This window comes from Anser anser (assembly GCF_964211835.1).
Source record: "Anser anser genome assembly, chromosome: 5".
In the NCBI taxonomy this organism is placed as follows: domain Eukaryota; kingdom Metazoa; phylum Chordata; class Aves; order Anseriformes; family Anatidae; genus Anser; species Anser anser.
In genome coordinates this window covers 17,918,863-17,941,561 of record NC_139725.1, presented here as the reverse complement: position 1 = coordinate 17,941,561, position 22,699 = coordinate 17,918,863, and the positions used below count along the sequence as shown (strand labels likewise).

Below are 22,699 nucleotides of genomic sequence, written 5' to 3'. Positions count from 1 at the left end.
TTAAATACAGAAAACAAAATAGAAATGCTAAGTACTGTGACTTTTAATCTCACAAAATCTTAATTAAGGGTGAAGTGTGGTTTGGATTATGCCTCAGAAAGACACGCAGCAACAGAGAACCAGTCTCCCCAGGTAAATAGAGATGATTAATTTGAAATTGTTTGAAGTTTGTTTACTTAATGCATATATAACAGGAGGCTTACTCAGGCAAATAAAATGCCTCAGGAATCAAATATCAAAATAGATGGTGGCAGTGGTTGGGGAAACCAATTAACATACCCACAGCAAGGTACCAGTGGAATTTAAACCAATATTCACTGCTTTACTGAAAAGGCAGAAGATTATTTTTTATAAGATGAAATGAGAGAAAAAAGTTGTGCTTTTCTCACACTTAAGTTAGCCTTGGATGTGGCTTTTCATATCAAATGCAGTTTTTCAGTTTTAATAAAGCTAAGGTGTTTTAATAAAGTTTTAATAAAGCTAACTCTTCTTGTTCTTTATACACACACATGTATGTATACACAAGTACATGTATTACACTAGCATTACAGTTAAAAAAGAAGGGTTATGAGGAATGAAAGAAAAGCACTTCCTCTAAGTTACTCTTATTTTGAACTAGGTTTATATCAAACAACTTTATCTACGCAGATTTGTTGACAGGTGGTGTTAAACTTTAAAGGAAAAGTAAACAGAAGATTTTCATGAACATTCACATTTCCCTCATTTTGCTGGTTAAGCAAACTCATATATTGACTGCTTGATTTTAACACATAATATCAAGTCCTTATGAAAAGACCTTTTTAATATAACAGTAATTTTAAAAACATAAAAACTCTACACAAAAAGACCATTTAAGTCCGAATTAGTACCTGAAATGGTCATTAAATGTTCTCAGAAATGTCTGATGCTGAGGCCTACAACCTTACTTGCAGAATGGGACCTACCGCATTGAAAATAAAGTTTGCTATAAGACCTTGTAATGAAGCTTGAATACTTTGTTGTTGTTGTTAAACTTTAGCTGATGCTATAGGGTATGTACCTGCACTGTACCAAGACTTCTTAAATCTTTGTAGATTTACTCCTGGTTTAGCTTTACCAAAGATTTTCTGAATACAGTGGAAGTCTGATACATGGAGTTCATCAGTAGTTGCACAGAAGATGCAGTAGTTTGATGTATATTTAGCATAAAAATAGTAGAAACATAGGTGACCTTTCTTGCTCTTCTTTATGATGTTGGGTATTGTGTCAAAGAAGAAAAGATGGCAAGATTCAGAGACGGAAACAAACATCCAAAGTGAGGCTGAAGAAGGAAATGGATTTTGCTGAGCTTAATGCTGAGAAAAAGGAGTACCATTAGTGATATTCCCTACGTACTTACACATAACTGTAGATACTAGATGAAGAATTGTCTGACTGAAATAATGAACTAGACTATTTTTATGTATCTTTTAAGAGACAAAAATACAGAAATAATCTTGCAAATAAGCATTTTCTTCATTCCATTTCTTTCTGACAGGCTGTGGGTAAACAAAGCAGCTCTGCTTCATTGTTGCAATATGTATTCTGAAAAGAGCTGTACCAGCATTCTTATCAAGAATGGTGGGGGAGAAGAAACAACAACCAAAACACTCAAATCTTGCTGACTTGGTTGCTTTTATAAACCAGTCCTCCTGCAACCCCAATTGTGTAATTTCTGTTTGTTTAGACAACTCTTCTATGTACTATGATTACCCTCAGTCATTGCCATTAGAGAAGGGCTAATAAGAGGAAAGGTAGATACACATTTTACGATTCTAGAGTGCCTACATAGTCTCATCCACTTGTCCAGGTCCCGAAGCCCCGTCCAGAACTATGCACCACGAAGAGCAAGACCACAGAACAATTGCTGGACTGAGATCTTCATCCATCTTCTGAGTGCCCAATGTCATGTAATATAGCAGTTGAAGACAGATTATTCTTCTTGCTGAAAGGTTTTACCTCACAAATAGGAAAAATAACGCCTTGCTAACCACTTTTATCCTCTGTAGTTCATCCATAAGGCATGAAGGCAGAGCCCTGTGCTATTGAAGTTGCAGTAGAAGGGACACAACTGTGTGCTGTGGTTTAGAAAGCTCAGCACGCAAGGGCTGTAGGAGCAGAACTGCAAGTGCCTGAGAGGAGGGCTGTATTTACCTCGTTTGTAAATGTAACCCAGGGTGTTTTCTTGTTTGTAACAGTGGTGAAAGTGTTTTTTTTTAGGTTACAACTTGAGGCCTCCAAAGAAATACTGTTTACAATTGGGCACATGTGAGTTATGAGTAATGTTAACTATTACCTACACCTCCTTTGAAGTACAGATACAAGAATGAACATTTAACTATGCACCTGGGCACTTGGATTGTGCAACTGAAGCCTTTCTCCTGCTGAAATCCTTGCCTCACAAACTCCCCGAGCGCACTGTTTTTCCGTGCCCTCATCCTGTTACTTTCTACGCTGCTGAATAACTTCTGCCCAGCCAGCAGCTTTGGAAAGCTCTGACACCTCAAAAACGCGTGACAGAAATCAGGCTTACACACCCCTGTGCGACTAATTACACGCGTTAGACCCTGACTAAGGAGCGAGCCCTCAGCAGCCGCCGGCCTCCCCTCAGCGCACCAACGGTCACCGCCTCGCGCACCACGGCCCGCCCGCCCCCTCTGGGGAGGGTGGGGGGCGGGGGGGGAGGGGGGGGAGGGGGGGGAGGGGGGGTCCCACTTCTCTGACTGACACCCCTCTGAGCCACTCAGAGCTGGCGCTGCCTCCCGGGCGCGGGGCTATTGGGCGGAGCGGCGCGGGTGGGTGGGCGCAGCGCCGGGGGGGAGGCGTGGGCGCGGTGGCAGCCGCTACTCGCAGGCGCTGCGGGGCGCGGTGCGGCGGGAGCTGCCGCGCGGGGTCACCTCGCTGCTGCCGCTGCCTCCTGCCTGGGAGCGAGCCCGGCCCCGCCCGCCATTCCCTGCCGCCTCGACCGCCCGCTCGGGGGGCTCCGCAGCTCGCAAGATGGCTGACGGCCGCGACGTCGCCGCGGAGCAGCTGAAGCAGTGGCAGAGCCAGCGGGGCTCGCAGGTGCGCGGCGGCGGGGCGGTAACGGTCGCGGGGCGCCCTGAGGGGAGAAGGGGTGCCTTGGGGGGGGCACTGAGCTGGGGCTGGGGGGAATGCAGTGAGGGGTAATAGCAGCGGGGTTTGTGTACGGGTAGCACCGGGACAAGAGGTTGGTGCAAAGCGTAGGGACGTGTAATCGGCAGCAGAGCGCTCCTGCCCAAGTAAATGCCCACCAAAATACTTGCCTAAACGTGTAAGCGCTGCGATGCCTGGTCTCGTGCCTCTTCAGCAAGTCGCCGTGTCAGTTTCCACTACGTATGTTGACAGGAACAGGTATGGGGCATTAAATACTCTCTGTGCTGCTCATACGGACCAGCCATCTCATAAAACACAATGGGCTGCTTTACTTAAGAGTTTACTTAAGGGTGACTTCTTCTTAAGAGAACAGTTCCCCATGTTTGTAGTCAAATTTATTTTCTTGTTTTCACCAAAAAAGTACTGTATGAAGGCTATTCCAGTGGTGAATTGTGGCTTCGTCATATTCTGCCATATTTCATAGTATTTTCTTGTACAGTGGATAATATTATTTATATAGATGTCAGCTTTTCTGTAGTGAAACAATATTTAAATATAGGCCAAGGTTAATTTGGAGATTGGGAGGTAGCTCAGAGCCTGTGTTGCATAAGGAGTCATGAGACCTTATGATAGAAAGTAGGGAAGGCTTATTAGAATTTTAAAGTGACTTGTATAAGGTGCAAAGTATCAGTAATGCCTGGAAGTATGCACTTTGATGTATGGTGTTTACAACAGCTGTGACTAAAATTCTCCTGGCTTTGATTCCTGTGACAGTGGCTTCGAATCTACATGTTCATCTCTTAAAGTTTTGACTGTATGCAGATCCCAACCATATGAAAATACAGGCATCAAACTCAGATCCAGAAGTACTCTGAGAATTCTTGGAACTAATGTGTTTTCTTCTCCTTCCTCACATGGATGGACTTGTTTTGTGTGCCCTGCATGCCATTATCCTGAAACTAAGGGGAATATATCATACTGGTTGAAAAAGTGTTTGTACTTCTTGTGCCAACATTAGAAAGAACATCTTAGAAAGTTTTCCTATACAAGAGACTTTACAGCTACAAAACTCTTCACAAAAACGTTTTTGATATGGTTTGTTTCAGAAAGATATATTTTTAGCTCCTATTTCTAGTAGTTTTATATGCTAATGTTGTGGAAGAAATAGGTTTTTGGGCAACAGTATAGCTTGTTCATTTGAGAAGGGCTGTGTTTACCAGCCTTCGTCCTTCGCTGCATATGTAGCTTTTAACTAACATGCAGAGGTTTTTTTCCCTTCAGGTAATTATGCTGAAGGTATTATAAAACTATATGTAAGTCAAAAACTCCTTTTTAAGACTAAAGATACACGTTGGATTTTTTCCTGCTGTCTGTCCCTTACCAAAGGCTTTCAAGGGCTTTGCTGAGCAGCAGGTCATGGGAGTAGGTATATATGTTATAGTCCTACCACCATATAGTTAAACCTACTGGGCTTCTCAGAATTTGTAAACAATTCCAGATGAGCAGGGTAGCTCACCATGACTTCTCTGTGCCTCAGTGGACTGGGTGGAGCTAGGTAGCTGCTCCACAAGGACATAAATATCAGTGACTTTATAATGTCACTCTGTGGACTGCAGGGGGGTGTCTTAAGAGCTGTGTCGTGTTAGGAAAATGTGCCAGAATCCGTTCACCAAGTTTGCTTCTCTTTGAATTGTAGCATGCAGAATTTATAAATGGTGTTTGAGCCGTGCACAGGGTTTTCATGTTGCAGTGCCACAGGCTGCTGTGGAGTGAGGATGCAGCGGAAGTCTCTGTATGTGCAGAATGTGTAGGAAGGATGGAAAGGTCTAATGAATGGTAGTACAAGAAATGTGGAGAGGAAGATACAGAAGCTTAGGATGGCATCGGTGGGATCTGTTTTTCTCATGTTACAAAGAGCTTGCTTGTCTTAAACGAGTATGATGGTCATCAATACCAAAAAGTGATGAATTTATTCTTGGTAAAATGAATATTGTTTTTGTCTTTGAGAAATGTGAAACTTTTAATCGGCAAAAGTAATGAAAGTCAAAGAAAAAGAGTTCAGGTTTTTTTTAAGTGTTTACCTAAGCGAAATTTTCTTGACCAAAAAGTTTAAAATTTGAGTTTTAAATGTGAGTGTAAAATCCTTATGTATCATGACAATTTTTTTTTTAGTCTCATCTGTGGACATGTGTTTATTAGAATACTATTTTGAGATGTTAAACATTTAGCATAACTAAGGATGAGAGAACTTTGTGCCATCTGCCCTGGTGACTGCTCAAAGTGAGCAGTGAAATCATTTTCTTTGGCCAATTTAAAACTGAACATAATATAAGGTAGGAAGAACAGAAGCGGGGGAAAGAATATTGAGAACAGCTTCCACTTTTATTTCCATTGCCAAACTACAGATAGCACTTTCATTGAAGTAAAAGTTTCTTCGACTTGAGAGTAAATACAGCTTAAGTGGCAACTTTGTAAATTTCTGAACATCTGTAATGTTCTTGTTTGTAACTGGGTACATTCTTTAAAGTTTGTGTGAACTTCAATGTAGGTTAGCATTTCAAATATCCTGAAGTAGTCTAGGAGTTGAATATGTGCTTATAGCTAATGAATTAGTGAATGAAGAATAAAGAACCTAGTTATTTTGTGATTTCAAGTCAGTTAGCACATGCTGCATATTAGTAAGAACACCTTGGAAATGCAGTTATCCTGTCAAATGTCTTTTATGTGGTTATTCATGTACCAGTGTTAAACAAAGGCAAACGACTCCTCCTGCGTGCTTCACCTCACCCAGAGCTCTGGGTGTAGATGTGAGTAATTGTTCTTCCCCTGTCTCTGAGTTGTCTCTTGGAAAGTATCTGGAGGCTAGCTGGGTGCAGCATATTCTTCCACAAGGTACAGGTTGGAATTTTGCCTGTTCAGTGATAGGATTAAAACCCTTGAGGAAAAATGTGGATTGTCAGGATTAAAGTTGGAACCCCATGAAGTCACTGATAGTAGTAAATGCCTCATCAAGGGTTACTTTGTTCATCCCATCCCTTTTCATTAATGAAACTGTAAAAGGGAGGGGATGAGTGAGTTTGTCCTAGTGCATTTCCCATGGTTCAGTTACGTGGGTGCTTCTGGCAGAAAAGGGTGGGACGGTGCTGGTATCCCATGTGGATATATGTCAGTTTAGTGCAATGTATACATGTGGATTTAGTGTTAAATAGCCGTAGTATGACTCGGATATTTGAGCTCAAATATCTGTTGCAAGTTCTTTGCTTATTCTTTTCTTGCCAACTTGAATTCTGTTCAGTATCCTTAACCAACGCTGCCCCTGCTCCTAACAGTTAATATATGTGCCCCAGGGGAAAAAATTGATGTCTGCTGCCATCAGGTCTCTAGCGCTGATGTACTTTTGCTTGCTATGTTTTATGCAGTACTCAGCAAAATGGATCTGTCACCTTATGGAAGAGTATGAATGTAGATGCGATGCAGATAAATTCTTTTCTGCTGGATTTTTTTTAAAGGAAGTGGGAGTACACTAGTTAAATAACGCTACAGAATTCTAGCAGTTGTTTCCTGAAGTTATCTTGGGCTGTCTGTCATCTTTGGGTACAGGGTCACTCCTGCTGCACAAAGATGCTGCACTGTTAAGTAGCCTACAAGAGTGGTTAACTTAGACATGGTATGGAAGGGTGGGGAAAGAATGAACGTGGGCTGTTTCAGGCAATTTCTTTAAAGAGACAGTTCTGGTTTCCTGTCCTGTTGACAGATATTTACTTACAGTAGGGCTTCTGATAATCCTCTTCCTTCAATGGTTTGAATCTGGAGTGATTCCCTGGGTGTTCCTGCTTATGTCATTATCACGGCTCTTTCAGACTAATGATGGTAGTAATGTGTGCCTTCTAGTCATTGCTGTGACTTCATATTTTTCTTGAAGCAAGGTAAAGTCTTAGTAAGTAAAACTTCTGAACCATTGAAAACATTCCATGGTTATATATGGCATTAACTGCTGTTCTTAAGTAGCCTCAGACATAAGACTGTGCTGATGCAGCTGCGCCTCTGATTTCTGTAACAAGTTCCAGAATCTTATGCTGTTTTCTAATGTACTTTCATATGTCCGGTGATACAACTGTTGACCAGATATGCGTGTTATGTGGCTTAGAGGATTTTCGGTTTCTGGTGTTGATACTGACTTTTTCACTTTCAGAAGCCAGATGTCTTGACCACTGGTGCTGGGAACCCAATTGGGGATAAGCTTAATCTTATGACGGTAGGGCCCCGTGGGCCTCTTCTGGTTCAAGATGTTGTTTTCACTGATGAGATGGCTCATTTTGACAGAGAGAGGATTCCTGAAAGAGTTGTGCATGCAAAAGGAGCAGGTATGTTTCGTTAATACTTATTTGTGTTTTTCTTCATGCAGCACTAGGCTTTAAAAATCTTTGAGAGATAGCCAATTGTTATAGATGCATTGCATTACAATATAATCTATAATATAGTTATACTAATAACAGTGAGAACAGGAAGTAAAGCCTAGTTTAGAACTACCTGTAGTATCTTTGACCCAAAGGTAGATGGATCAAGTATGTGAAGCTTAAAGTGACTTTTAAAGGTTTTTTTATAATTCAGTTTTAATAAGCAGTTAACATGCTATGGATTTGCTGTTCTTGATAAAAATTTAATCTTTATGCCAATGGTCAAAGCCAAAGCTCAAAGCACTGAAACTACTTTAAAAAGTCTAGAAGTTTAATTATAGCACCTAGGTTTTCTTAATACTACACTATCTGCTGCGCTCTCTGCTTCATCTGTCTGTTCCTTCATAGTTGTGGAACTGGCATCTCTGTTTTGTTACATATAGCTTATAAAATATGGGACTGAATCTTATTGTAATGTGAGTGTATAGAGAAAAATTCCTCTGTGGGAGTAAGAATAACTGTGTTGCTTCATCTGGTTTAAAGATGGACTGACAGTGCTGCAACACATGCCAGGATTGAAGAAATACATGTCTTGCTCAGAGAGAAATATGTAAACTCTTGGCAGAAAAGCACTCAGAGTTATTGTTTGTTATTTTGTAGAGCAGAAGTAAGGCCTGTATTGCTGCCAGGAACTGTTAACATGTTCAGGATAGGGAGGGGGAAATGCCGTGCAAGTAGTATGTTGTGTGTGATATGAACTTTGTTATTAGGTGATTTAGCACATAGATTTAAACTGGTGTATTTCCATGATTTCTTTTGATTTTACTATGGTCAAACGTGTACCACTGAATAATGTGCTCTGAGAGTGGTAGGAAAGTATCTTGATAACCTGATATTTCTGAATACTTTTTTCAGGCGCTTTTGGCTATTTTGAAGTGACTCATGATATTACGAAGTACTGTAAGGCAAAAGTGTTTGAACACATTGGAAAAAGAACACCAATTGCTATACGGTTCTCAACTGTTGGTAAGGCTCTAAAGTTATCGTGTATCTTTTTACATGGGTACTAAGAGTTAACGCTGATATTGATAAGTTTGCATTACAGAGCACTTAAATTGTACTTCAGATATTTTGAAATGTTGTGGCACCTAATTCCTCTTCTGTCAATTTCATTTAATTTTTAAGACCGTAAGCAATGATAAGCAGGGTCTGTGCCTTGTGGCAAGAACCCCCTGTAGGTACTTCTGTTGGTACTTTCTCCTTTAGAATGTGGAAGAAAGAAATGGTAGTCTGCTATTTTTGATTCTGATGGAAAGCTTACTTTTGTTTCTGGATGGATCGTAAAAAAAAACCACAACACTTCCATACTGCAGTTTTATGCTTGAAATTTGAAGGCTTGAAATCTCTTATGCTGTATTAATGACTTGGAGATGAATGGTGTGGAAAATAAGCTCTAGGCAAATAACAATCTCTAAACGAACTCTTCTTTCTTTTTCTGAAGAGCTGAATGAATGAATTGACAATCTTAAATGATATTAGGTAAAACGTGCATTATAAGAAATACCTTATACCTGATAGAAAAATGACCTTTAAAAAGGTATGTTACTATTCTATGTTTTAAAAAAATCTAATGAGGATTTAGTTCTGGAAATAGCCTTGGAGAAAAGGGAAGGGGAGGAAGATGACGAGGCTCAAGTAGGTGCAGTTTTTGGCCTACTAGCCTTTTACTGTCACCAAAACTCAGGTGTTCATGGAATGTCCTCTGGGGGTTGGGGCAAAAAGTATGCAGCTAAGCTTGGTGAGCAGACTGTGCTAAAGTGGGGTGTTGCATTGTTACCTTTGCTTTCCCTGCTATGTTTGAACGTGTTTCTTCCTAGTTATTCTGTAGTAAACAATGATTTTCGAAGAGAGATTGTCTTAATTATTTCATCAGGCTGGCTAGCATTAACTGTTTCTGAATACATCTAGAATGTTTTTGATCAGGTACCATGGTGGATACTTTTGGTGTGGTGTAGATCTACCCACTGAAAGGATTGTTTTGGGTAAAGCAGGGGGGAAATTAGAAGCATTGCAACTCTTCTATAAGTTGCATACACTACTTAGATTGCTACCTTCCAAACGAGAGCTTTCACAATGGGATTCGGTGCACATAAACTAATATGCTTTTTGCCAATTCAGCCTTATCTGATGTCTGTTACTGATGATGCAAATTCTGCTCTTTATTGGTTTGAGTGGATGTACTTGTTTGCTTTAACTATGGCCCAAATGCTTGGGTGGGTGTCTGTTTACATTTTGGAAGCTTCAGGCACTGCCTGAAGTATTATTGCAAATATAATAAATTCCATGGTAAAGAAGAGACTTTAATTAAAAAAAAAAAATAATCAAAACCAAACACTCTTCTAGTATTTTATGGCATATTCTAAAGTTCCATAGTTTTATGCTTAGAATTTGTTTCATATTGTAACACTTCTATGTGCTCTTCTGTTTCTTCAAGCTGGAGAATCTGGGTCAGCTGATACAGTTCGTGACCCTCGAGGCTTTGCAATGAAATTCTACACAGAAGAGGGTAACTGGGATCTTGTGGGAAACAATACTCCTATCTTCTTTATTCGGGATGCGATGTTGGTAAGTAAGCACCAAAGACAATGGTACTTCATGAAGGAGCCCAAAAGTTTGTTCACATCATATTCTTGCTTCACTGAGAAGCAAAATTTTGTGTTTTGACATGCTTAAACTCTATCCATTGGATGTTCCAATGGCTTTTGATTTGATAAGGTGGTATTTAAAACAAACTTTAATAAGAGCTAATGCTTGATTACTTACATTGGTACTTTGATACTACACATGCTTAATTGTTTGCTATTGCACATGTCACTGCATAATAGCCATCAGGTAAATAATTGTGATTTTTAACCTTCAGGTCATTTCAGCTTCACTGGTGTTAGAAATAGCTATTTTACTCTGTAGATGTCTTTTAAATTTCAAGGCTATTTGAAGGAAAATTGAAAAGCTTCTTATAAATTCATCTGTATTATAAATTCTTCTCTATTAAATCTGATTATTAGTGTAAGTTTAACTGTACTTTGTATCTGTAAGAAGAAGGGATTTTCATGAGAGTAGAGTTGTTCTGTACCACTTAAATTCATATTTTATAATATGATATTTTATATCTCTGTATTCATTTTGGATTTAAATATCCAATAGTTTATATGAAATCTGAGTGCTTGCCTTATTTTATTAGGCAGAAGTTGAAAGCATTGTCTGGCTTTGAGCATCCTGTTTATCACAACTGTAAATATTTTTGCTTTTAGAGGCAAATCAGTAAAGTTATGCTAATTGAAAAAGTTTCTCATCTTTCAGTGTCTTGTTCCTTTCATAGATAAAAATGTAGTAGGAAAAAAAAACTGTACATCTTATTCAGTATCAGCAGTTACTTAGCATATCCTGTATAACTTGGAAAATGAAGTTAAACTTTTTTTCCCTCCCCTCCCCCTGACAAATTAGTTTCCATCCTTCATCCATAGCCAAAAGAGGAACCCTCAGACTCATTTGAAGGATGCAGATATGGTATGGGACTTCTGGAGTCTCCGCCCCGAGTCTTTGCATCAGGTAAGGTTCTTTTGAATATCATGTTATGGCAATGTAAGTTTTTAACTGAAACTGCTTTGTCTGGATCCCACGTAATCTTTTAAGAACACTAAAGGTCAAAGGCCTTCTATAGCTTTTAATGCTCTTGGCATGTTTTTCTAGTTTTGCCTTTTCTTTTATAGACTATGAAATAGGCAGAATTTTTGTTTTCATAATCATATTTTACATAGAGGTGAAGGGGAAGTTAGTAGGCTTTCATAGTATTAAAGTAGTGAGAATACCGATTAACAGCAAACCGCATATTAATATTAGTGTATAGAGGAGAATGTTATAAAAAAAAAAAAAAAGCAAATACAAAATTAAACTTTTGTATCCTTTTCCAAAGGAAAATGGGTTTATATGGAAGCCTTTTAGTTACTACTATTTGGGAAGTGGTATCACAAGCATTGTTTGTGGTAACAAGCCTAAAGGAAGCTGCATTTTGAATAGCTTTGTGTGGTGGTATGTTTATTGCTTGAGAAATTAGTTACTCAGGACTTTGCATTTTCAGATATTTTTTTAAAACCTGGTGAAAATTGTATATTTAAATTATCCATGCTTACCTGCCCTGTGCTTTTAGGAGAATAACATTAATGTACAACATTAACCTAATGATAATGAATATTTCATGTGGCCATACTTTTTCACACAAGTTCAGTTCACATCCTTGTGTGTGGAAAGCCTAAGCAGTCTTTGTTTATTAAGTCTTAGAAACCTAAACTATAACATGCTAGAGGATTTTCTCATGTTAAGATGACTTCCAGTGATGCAGATGAATATAAGTGACCTTTGTCTCAAATGGTCCTTTATTTGAACTGGTGAATGAGCAAATATTGTTGGGTTCTTCTCTTTAGGTGTCTTTCTTGTTTAGTGACCGCGGTATTCCTGATGGATATCGTCATATGAATGGATATGGATCACATACTTTTAAACTGATTAATGCTAGTGGGAAAGCAGTCTACTGCAAATTTCATGTGAAGGTACGTTCTTCTCCAGTTATCTGTTGAAAAGATACGTCCTATTGAATTTAAAACCTGAAGATTGTCTGAATGTTCTGTATGTAATTTTTAGTTTAATTCAGAAAACATTTTTTTCATGCATAGATTAAATGTAAATGGTGTATGTTTTTCATCAGTTGCATCCATCTAACAAACTGAAGGATGTTCCTGTTTAGAAATGTTTTAATGTGTGTGATATGTTCATGGCTACAGAGTAGTTCAGATTCAACAGCTGTTTCTTTAGGTAAAAGCTCTCTGGCACTGATTATTGTACCTGTTAGTCTTCTGTATAAGAGTTATGCTGATACAGTATTTCCAAGGTGTATGTGAGTCACGCAATATAATCCTCACTTCTTTCTGACTTTGTCAGAAAGTACTTGGTAGCACATCCTGCTTGGAAACAAATTCCCATCAGTTTTAAAGACAACGCAGCTTCTTACTTTGTTAGATGTTAGTAGAGGCTGGACACACCTTTGGAGCAAGACTTGAGAAACCATTATGTTAAACCAAGAAGGACTGCATAGCAGCTCTTAGCTTTTGAGGTGCCAGAAGCTTATAAAAATGAGACTTCAGTGCTAAAAGCGTCAGAAATTAAGGGGAAGGAGAAAAAAGCTTTTAAAAAAAATACAGTTCATGTAGGATGTTCAGCATTGAAGGCTGCCACCCTTTTATCAGTTTGTGTTGGCATGTGGTCTGTAGGAAGAGATGGGAATACTCCACCTGTAAGGGAAAACATCTTTATTTGATGTGCTGTATTGTATTCTTGTTCTGTGGTATAGCATTACATTTATTTCACAGAATCGGAATGGTTTGGGTTGGAAGGGACCTTAAAGATCACCTAATTCCACCCCCTCCCTCCACCGTGGACAGGGACACCTTCCACTAGACCAGGTTGCTCAAAGCCCCATCCAACCTGGCCTTAAACACTTCCAACTTATCTGGGCAACCTGTTCCAGTGCCTTATCACCCTTCATAGTAAAGAATTTTTCTTATCTAAATGAAGTCTACCCTCTTTCAGTTTACGGCCCTAGCTTTCTTGTAGGATTTCCTTTAGGTACTGAGAGGCCACTATATGATCTACTTGCAGCCTTCTCTTTTCTAGGCTGAACAACCCCAACTGTGTCTGTCCTCATAACAGAGGTGCTCCAGCCTCTTGATCATCTTTGTGGCCCTCATCTGGACTCTTTCTAATTTCCATTTTATCATAGAACTAATTTTCATTTGGAAGGCAGCTGTTGAATGTACTGTGTACTACTGAATGTACTCTGAACTTAAATTACTGGAGATTAGGAGATGGACAATCATGCTCTTAGATCTCGAGTCTTGTTAAAAACACGTTCTTAAATGTTTTTTGTAATTTCTGCATTATAACTGGTTCTATTTCTTTCATTGCTTTTAGACTGATCAGGGCATCAAAAATCTTTCTGTAGAGGAAGCAGGAAGGCTGGCTTCTACTGATCCTGATTATGGAATACGTGACCTTTACAATGCCATAGCCCATGGCAACTACCCATCCTGGTCTTTCTACATTCAAGTTATGACATTCGAAGAAGCAGAGAAGTTTCCATTTAATCCTTTCGATTTAACTAAGGTATAGCTGCTACAACTGTGAATATTCTATTTCAGCTTGTTTAAGAGGTCATGAGATCAAAATTTAGGAAATGCCAGAAACAAGCTTATCCATAAACAAATAAAACAAACAGGTTCCACAGAGTAGCACTGTTTAAGGTCCAGTTCCTATCACTACAGTTGGTCTGTCCCTTTTATTCCTATCACTTTGTTTTTTTTAAGTGTGCTGTTTATTACATGGTCAGGATGAGTCAACAATTCCAGAGATGAAATCATATACCTGTAAAACATATTGGGGCATGGGGTTGGGGGGCGGAATATGTCCAGTTACTGGAATTTTGAGTGTTCTTCCCTCGGGTATTTAATCTAGAAAGCTGGAAATAAGATCTAATTCCTGTGGTATAGTGTAAAATCTGATGTTGTTCTTCTTTGGTGAAATATGGTTAGGGCTTGATTCGGGCTTGTAGATTACAACTGTACTGCATTTCAAAAGTCTGATCTCAGATCATAGTCACACCCTGAGCTAGCTAGTTTTGAATGTTGTTGATCATGTAGTTTCTGATGCTGGTCTTGTCTTTTGTCAGACTTCTATTTGCTATTCCAAAGAATGGCATATTGAAAGACTAACAGACTTGTATTTTTTCCTTCTAATATTGCTCCCCAGAAATGGCTAAATAATTTTGACCTTGAAAGTTTAGGCCAAGAGGAGAAAGAAAAGGCTAGTTAAGCTGGTTATATTTTGTAGTAGTCGAAAATAATCATGCTACCAGTTCCACCTACAATATTGCATTCCTAGGCATCTCTTCAAGTGCCTGTGGGTATTTTATTTAAGTAGTCAAGTGCTGAGATTATGCTGTGATGAAATAAGTTGCATGAATACTCTGAATTGCAAAAGACTTGGACGTTCCTCAATGTTTGTTAGCAAAATAGAAATTACTTCAGTAATGTATTCTCTCAATTGAGACTATTAGGTTGCTCTTGCCTGTTTTATTATTTAAGCTACATAATACAACATTTATTTTAATGCATGTGCTTTATGTCTTATAGATCTGGCCACATGGTGACTACCCTCTCATTCCTGTGGGAAAGCTTGTCTTAAACAGGAATCCTGTAAATTACTTTGCAGAGGTAGAACAGATGGCATATGATCCTAACAACATGCCACCTGGTATTGAACCTAGCCCTGATAAGATGCTGCAGGTAAACTACAGTCAATGTATGCTCTTCAGGCAAAATCTCATATTTCCTTGTTTATGAAAGTATTGCTATCACTGTTTTGTAGAATCATAGAATGGTTTGGGTTGGAAGGGACCTTAAAAACCATCTCATTACAGCCCCCTGCCTTCCACTAGACCAGGTTGCTCAAAGCCCCATTCAACCTGGCCTTAAATGCTTCCGGGGATGGGGTATCCACAACTTCTCTGGGCAACCTCTTCCAGTGCCTCATCACCCTCCTAGTGAAAGAATTTCTTCCTTTAATCTGAATCTACCCTGTTTTACTTTAAAGCCATTACCACTTGTCTTTTTGCTGCATACCCTTGTAAAAAGTTCCTCTCCAGCTTTCTTATAGGCCCCCTTTAGGTACTGGAAGGCCACTATAAGGTCTCCCTGCAGCCTTCTTTTTTCCAGGCCGAACAACCCCAACTCCCTCAGCCTGTCTTCACAGGAGAGGTGCTCCAGCACTCCATTCCAGTTTTGTGGCCCTCCTCTGGACTCACTCCAATGGGTCCATGACTTTCTTGTGTTGAGGGCCAAAGGGCAGGCTGCAGTACTGCAGGTGGGGTCTCATGAGAGTAGAGTGGAAGGGGAGAATCACCTCCCTCAAACTGCTGGCCACTCTTTTGATGCAGCCCAGGATATGGTTGGCTTTCTGGGCTGTAAGCACACATTGAGAAGTCCAATGTGAGCCAGCATCAATCAACACCCTCAAGTCCTTCTCGTTAGGGCTGCTCTTAATCCATTCACAGCCCAGCCTGCATTTGTTCTTGAGATTGCCCTGATTCAGGTGCACAACCTTGCACTTGGTCTTGTTGAACTTGATGCTGTTTACACGAGCCCACCTCTCAAGCCTGTCTCAGGTCCCTCTGGGTGGCATCCCTTCCCTCCAGTGTGTCGACTGCATCACACAACTTGGTGTGGTGTCATTCGCAAATTTGCTGAGGGTACGCTCAATCCCACTGTCCATGTTGCTGGCAAAGATGTTAAAGAGCACTGGTCCCAATATCAATCCCTGAGAAATGCCACTTGTCACTGGTCTCCACTTGAATGTTGAGCTGTTGACTGCAACTGTTTGAGACATTCCTTATCTACTGAGTGGTCCATCTGTTAAATCCATGTCTCTCCCAGTTATAGACAAGGATGTCATGCAGGACAGTGTCAGATGCTTTGCGCAAGTCAGAACTGTCGTGGGCAAGGATGCTTTCCACTAGACCATATTTCAGATGTTCAGATGTTCATATTTCATACCTTTAAGTTTAAGGTTGAAAGAGATCTATTAATGTTTGTTACGCATTTTTAAAGGGTCGTCTTTTTGCGTATGCTGATACACATAGACATCGTCTGGGACCTAACTATCTACAAATTCCTGTGAATTGCCCCTTCAGAGCTCGTGTGGCCAATTATCAGAGGGATGGACCAATGTGTGTGACTGACAATCAAGGTATTAATGAAAATCCTTTTAAATACAATGATACTTAAGCATGTACGATTTCTTCTGTTCATAGGGGATTTAAGATATTTGCTAAATAAATATTAATAGCCAAAAATTATTTTCACGTGGTGAGAAACATTACGTAAGCATATGTATGTGGATTACAGAATGCGTTCTCTATGCATTTTTAATGTTTCAAAAGGATGGGGATGTGCATTTCTACTTCTGCCTTATATCAAATAATTGATAGTTCCTAACTGGGCTTTCAATTTGATGTATATAACTGTCACTTGTGACAAATACTTGTTTGCAATTTGTGTGTATATATACATATGTGTACGCACACCCTTTATGTAAATATATAAAGGCTCTATCTCTTGCATTACTTCAGAATAGCACAGTTTGGATATTTGTTTGGAGTAAACTCCACACAAGAAGCTCCTGTAAGAATGGAGTTTTACTTAGTTTTAAACGAAGTGAAGCTTAAAATGTGTTTTGAAAACTTACAGGTAGGTCATCGTCAGGGCACTTGCAGAATACCTCAAGTCAAATGAATTCAGTTATGTCCCTAGCTTGTTCATTTAATTATGTCTAGGAACATACTTGTTAAAAGGAATTTATTTCAATAGTTCTAAAATATTAATTTTTTAAACTTAAGAAATATGCCTGAGAACTGATTTCATGGAACTTCATTGCTATTTTGTTTTTACTTATAGGCAAAAATCTGACATACAAGAGACTAAATCTTTTAAAAAGGCAAATATAGACTCATTAAAAAGTTGAACTGCTTTGCTTTCTGACTTCCAAGGAACTGAAAGCCAAGACTATAAATGTCAAGACTAGAATTTTAACTTTACCTCTATTACATGATGTGTTCTGTCAGTGTTTGTCCAATAGTGACTGATTTATACCTAAGCATAAGCAAGTATACGCTTAAGCTATGCCTCATGCTGCAAACATGTATTCCTCGGGGCTGTGGGTTCTAACACTTCTTGAAGGAGGAGGCGGAAATACTTTAAAAACAGGAACTTGAAAACGACTACTCTGGTCCAAGAGCAGATGCAAAAAAAAAAACATTTTAAAAAGCCTTGTAAGTTCATTGTGTTTAAAATACAGACCCTTACGTAGTTCAGTTTAACACTGTTTCAAATAAGCAGATGGAAGTATACTTTTATGTTGCCTTTGGACTAAAACTTGAATGACCTCCACAATTTCATTAAAATTCTCAGCAATGGTGTTTTGAAAACGGCCAGACATCCTTATTTCTGAAACGAAGCCTGTTTTTTACCCAAAGGCTTAGGTAAATTCTGTTTGTAGTAAGTGCTTTTTAAAGCACTGGCTAAAAGACAGCTGATCTTGAGCTATATGTTGACCAAAAATAAAGTTGACAACTGTTTTTAATAAGGTGAATTGCAATTGATTTTTAGGTTCTTTTAGGCAAAGCACACTGTCTTCTAAATTAACCTGAGACCTGGCATCTGCTGTCTTTTTTTCCCCCTCCCAACCGTGTGTGTGTGTTCACTTCTCAGGTGGTGCCCCAAACTATTATCCAAACAGTTTTACTGGTCCAGAAGATCAGCCTGTTGTGAAGGAGAGCCGCACGTGTGTTTCAGGAGATGTGCAGCGTTTCAATAGTGCAAATGAAGATAATGTGTCTCAGGTATGATGTATGAGGCTTTTACGCTGCTTATTACAGAAGATGAGTGTATAGGCTGTTTAAAGAATATTAACAAGGAGCATTCAATCACGAATCTCTTTGCTGAAGCATTTGGTCTAACCCGAAGTTCAGATACCATAGAAGTTTGAAAGATCTCTGTATAGTTTAATAATGATGAGTAACTGAACTTTTGCTAACAGGACAGTTAACGAATTCTTACAGACCTCTGCCATCTATGTTTGAGCGTTAATATTTAGAGGTAGTGACGTTCAATCTTCCTGCAACTGGTGAATGCAGATACTAAACCTAGAATATGCATGTAATGTCATGATCATCAATTCCTGAATTGGAGCCCAACAGCACATTTTTCATTAATTAAATAATCAGTGATTTCAAGCTTGAAATGGGTTGTTAGCAGGTTTGCTTGCAGAGAAAAAAAAAAAAAACAACTTGCAAATTGGCTGCCTTTGGAGTTGTATTTAAGTGTTGCCTGACTAGTAAGTGAAAGCTATTTTTCAGCAATAATGAATTCCAAGTACTATGGACTGCTGCTCATAGAATGGCTTACTGTCGAATTTTCAAAATAAAACTGTTTCTATTTAAAAACTGCTTTTGTTTGTAAGGTGCGAGATTTCTATATCAAAGTGCTGAAGGAGGATGAACGTCAAAGGCTGTGTAAAAATATTGCTGATCATCTTAAAGATGCTCAACTCTTCATTCAAAAGAGAGCTGTAAGTGGCCTAGCTATTTTTCATCGTTGCTTTTCATTCCAGGCTTCCATGCAGTGTAGCAACTTTTCATCAAAATTTCAACATGCTTATGGAGAAGATCAGGAATTCTTCTAGATTTTCTTGTGTGGGAGTTAGGAATACAGAACACTTAAATGTGCGCATAGTTACAGGAATAAATGTAGAACATGTTAAAATGACTTTTTGCTGCTGGAAATAATAAGATTGCTGAACATCAGGGATGTCATAATATATGTTTACCTTAGTATTTCAAAAATCAGATGACTGCCAATAGTGTTAGGTCAGAGGTTGGACTAGATGATCTTGGAGGTCTCTTCCAACCTAGATGATTCTGTGATAATGTTTGTCTACGGAGAAGGAAGAGAAGGTGAGTGTCAGGGAGGAACTGGAACTTTCCTGACTTTAAACAAAATTCCACTGGGAAAGACCTCTTTATTTGGCACTATAGAAAGAGTGAGTCATTGTAGTCATCAGTCCTTTCTGGCTGGTCAGATTCAAATGTTTTTTTGGAAAAGTGTTTTCCTCCTTCTGTTCCTTATATGTACTGGTTATAGGCCATGGAATATGAAGAATATCTCAGAGAGAGAAATCAAGTTCTTGTCTCGTTTTCTTCCTGTTAAGGTGAAAAACTTCACTGATGTTCATCCTGACTATGGTGCCCGTATTCAATCATTGCTGGACAAATACAATGCTGAAACAGGGAAAAAGGTATGTTAATGACTTGCGTTGTTGAGTTTTGATGGGTTGGATTTTTTCATTTCTTTCATAAATCCAACAAAGTGAGAGATCAGTCTTGATCTACATTTGATTTAAATGGGAGGAATTAATGCATGTGGTATCTAAAAATGTGGAAGCATCACTCCTAACTACATTAAACATAGATTAACCAGTGATGTAAGATGATCTTGTTTTAGTTGTTTCTTAAAGGTACTGGAAGATAACTGTAAATGCAATGCAGGCTGTTCAGGTTGATCCTTAGACCAAATCATCTACTTTCTGTACTCTTAAAAAAAAAAAAAAAAAAAAAAAACACTTAATTGAGACTCGCCTAGATTCGTTGCTTGCTACATAGAATAATAAAATTGTTGCTAGAAGTATGCAATTCTTTCTGAAGTTTCTGTGACTACTTTCTGTGGAACTTGTTCTGAATATTTCTCATCATTTTTAGGATGTAATTAAGACGTACACACAAGCCACTTCTCGTGTGTCTGCCAAAGAAAGATCCAACTTGTAAAGTGTGCTACAGAGATTTACCCTGTGAATCTTGTATCCACGTAACTGCAGGACAACTTGTTGAAGATGTTAATGAATGTAACAGACTTCTGCACAAATACAGCAGTGTTTTACAGGCTTGATTTATTAAGCTTTTAAGTGCCTGTATCTGTACTGGAAACAGTAAGTTACACTAGCTAAGAATCCTAGTGCCTTTCAACACTAGTGCTTTAATGCTTGCTAACAATATACAGTGTCTTCAAGGAAACTGATTAAAAAGTCTTTCTAGAAAGAAACATAAGTTTAATCAAAGTGTTTTCTTAATTTTATAACTACTCTGGCTAAATCGCACAATGGAACTTGTCTAATGATACTGTGATTATCCTTGTGGATGAACTTGTTCACGTTAAAAAGCTGATATTGCTTAGTATTGCTAATAAAATAGTTACCTGTAGGTATTTGTAGACACTTCCTTTGAGTTTAATTTTTGCCTTCCGGAAGGAAAGTACATATGCAGTAATTTTACTAAAACCGGTTCTTTCTCATTCATTATAACAAAAATGAAGCTGAATAGGAAGTTAATCTTAACTGAAGTTAATCTCAACATATGTAAGTTTTATTCCTAATAATACTTCAAGGTAATAAATCCATGCATATTAGTGCTGGGTCAGAGATCACCATCTCCCTTAGAAAAATATCTGCCCCAAGTGATCTGATTGTATACATTTTACAACAAAACTGATTACATCTTACAAGTCCTTGGGGTGGGGGGGATGGGGAAGTGTCCTTTCTAGTTTACAAAAATTTATATAGGAAAAGACTAATTTCCAAAGTGTCTGGGAAAATGAACCTTGAAATACATGGGCATCTTTATTTTGGCCAAATTCCAGCTAAGATACCTTTAAAAACTATTCCCACTAGCTTCTGAAATTATTACTACTATAATCTGATGTTGCTATTTGTCAAGCCCCAGGGTTGGTTTTCAGAGTTAAACATTAATTGAAATTTTATGTTTGTATGAATGTGCATGCATCTATGGATAGATATAGGTATAAAACCTGATTTTAGATGTATCAAAATTGTCTACTGCTTGTAAATTAGTTAATTGGTACAAAAAAATTTGGAAACCTTTGAACTATAAAGTAATCACTCCTTAGATCCAAAGGTGTTTCTTTAGCTTAGTGATATTTTTTGGCTACGATCTTGGAGTATAATCTTTAATAATGTCTTATAAACATTAATTTTGCTCTGGTTCATATTAGAACTTAGAGTTCAGAGTGCAGTTAAATGATAATTATGTAATTTCTGGTCTTATCTCACTTGAATATGTATGGTGTTAGCCTAAGGAAGTACACTGTCGGCATCTGAATGCTTTACCATTTGTGCATAAAACAAAGCCAAGGCTTAAGCTATTGTTTTATAAGGGTTGAAATCCCACTCAGTTTTTTCTCTAATTATTTGGAAAGTGTTTCCCAGTTATGGGATGATAACTAGTGTTCAAGCTAACTGTTGCAGTCTAGAACAAAAATCCGTCCTACCCATTATATGTTGAAGTTAGTCCTAACAGTCCAAAAAATGTTCCTGAACTGTGCTCAGTAGGATCAGGCAATCTGCCATGCATCTAAAATCCTGGCACGTTTTAATAACTACTTTGCCTGTTACTTCTTCCTCTTCCTTTGCCAAAGAGAAAGATCAGGGCACATGTGTAACTGGTCCAGATTCTAGTTATACAGCATTACTTCCTTTTCCTTTCCTTGTTTGTCTGCTAACATTGCTTCACTAGCGTTCAGATTGGAAGGAGGATGATGATACAAAGGATTTTAGAGCCCAGCTAGTAGATCTTAAGCAAGTATACCAACTTCAATTTATAAAATCAGTATTTGATTCTTTTGAGGATCTATCTTGAGTTGTATTTTGAATAGGTATACTTCTTGATTTGACTCCCAAGTATGGGTTGGCATTATGAGAACTGATGGCAGATTTTTATTAAAAAGTTGTTAGTGCTTTCACTAAATAGAAACATAGAAAGCTGCTAGAATGCTATCTACTGATCAGTTGTGAAAAATATGTGATGCAGTAAAATAAAATGTCAGTTTATTTTACCCTATTTGCCTGATCAGGCTGGTGGGAGCTGGAAGAGCTGTGTGAATTGGTGGGAGTATTTCTCTGGCAGATGGAATCCTAATGAGTCTTGGAAAAGAGTAAGCAAGACTTAATCTTTAATTCTGGTGGTCTCTGCTGAATGGATAATACTGTCTTCCTCTTATTTCTGAAATAAAACAATTTAAACAACTCTGGGCTACATATTGTCTTTTTTTTTTGTGAGCATGTCTTCAATTTATTTTAATCTAGCAAGTTCATGCCTTCATTTGTGTGGTTTCTTTGTGCGGAAGCTGCTGAAGTTTTGGGGAACTGGTGTTTATTTCAGAACACAAGCTATTTGGACTGCACAGACCCTGACTGCACGCAAAGGCCTTGGGCTCAAGGCTGACACTGGGAATTAATGGGGGAGGAGGGGGAGTGGCAGTGACTTAAGTTCTTCTGTTCAGCTTTAGCATGGCAAAACTCCTGTTCAGAACTTAAAACTTGCTAAGTATTCAGAAGAGTGCTGCTCAAATCTCTGATACAGCAGTGCCTGGGACCATGTACCATATGAATGGGAAAAAGCTGCTTTCCTACTATATTGTGAGTTTTGTTCATGATGCCTT

General features: G+C 38.5%; 1 protein-coding gene across 1 annotated transcript; it reads left to right on the top strand.

The window, feature by feature from the left end:
- The first annotated feature begins 2,337 nt into the window (after positions 1-2,337).
- Positions 2,338-22,283, top strand: CAT (catalase). The gene is made up of 13 exons (XM_083838441.1): positions 2,338-3,081; positions 7,325-7,496; positions 8,445-8,555; positions 10,024-10,154; positions 11,034-11,138; positions 12,011-12,136; positions 13,554-13,745; positions 14,771-14,923; positions 16,244-16,382; positions 17,903-18,033; positions 18,654-18,761; positions 19,401-19,487; positions 19,948-22,283. Exons 1-13 carry the CDS (start codon positions 3,016-3,018, stop codon positions 20,011-20,013), a joined length of 1,587 nt encoding a protein of 528 aa, XP_083694567.1. The 5' UTR covers positions 2,338-3,015; the 3' UTR covers positions 20,014-22,283.
- Positions 22,284-22,699: the final 416 nt, after the last annotated feature.

Bases quoted from the DNA above. Each gene is read 5' to 3' on its own strand.
- CAT (XM_083838441.1), top strand. From the start codon at position 3,016: ATGGCTGACGGCCGCGACGTCGCCGCGGAGCAGCTGAAGCAGTGGCAG. The intron at 3,082-7,324 runs GTGCGCGGCGGC...TTTCACTTTCAG, and splicing joins AGAGCCAGCGGGGCTCGCAG to AAGCCAGATGTCTTGACCAC. The intron at 8,556-10,023 runs GTAAGGCTCTAA...TGTTTCTTCAAG, and splicing joins TATACGGTTCTCAACTGTTG to CTGGAGAATCTGGGTCAGCT.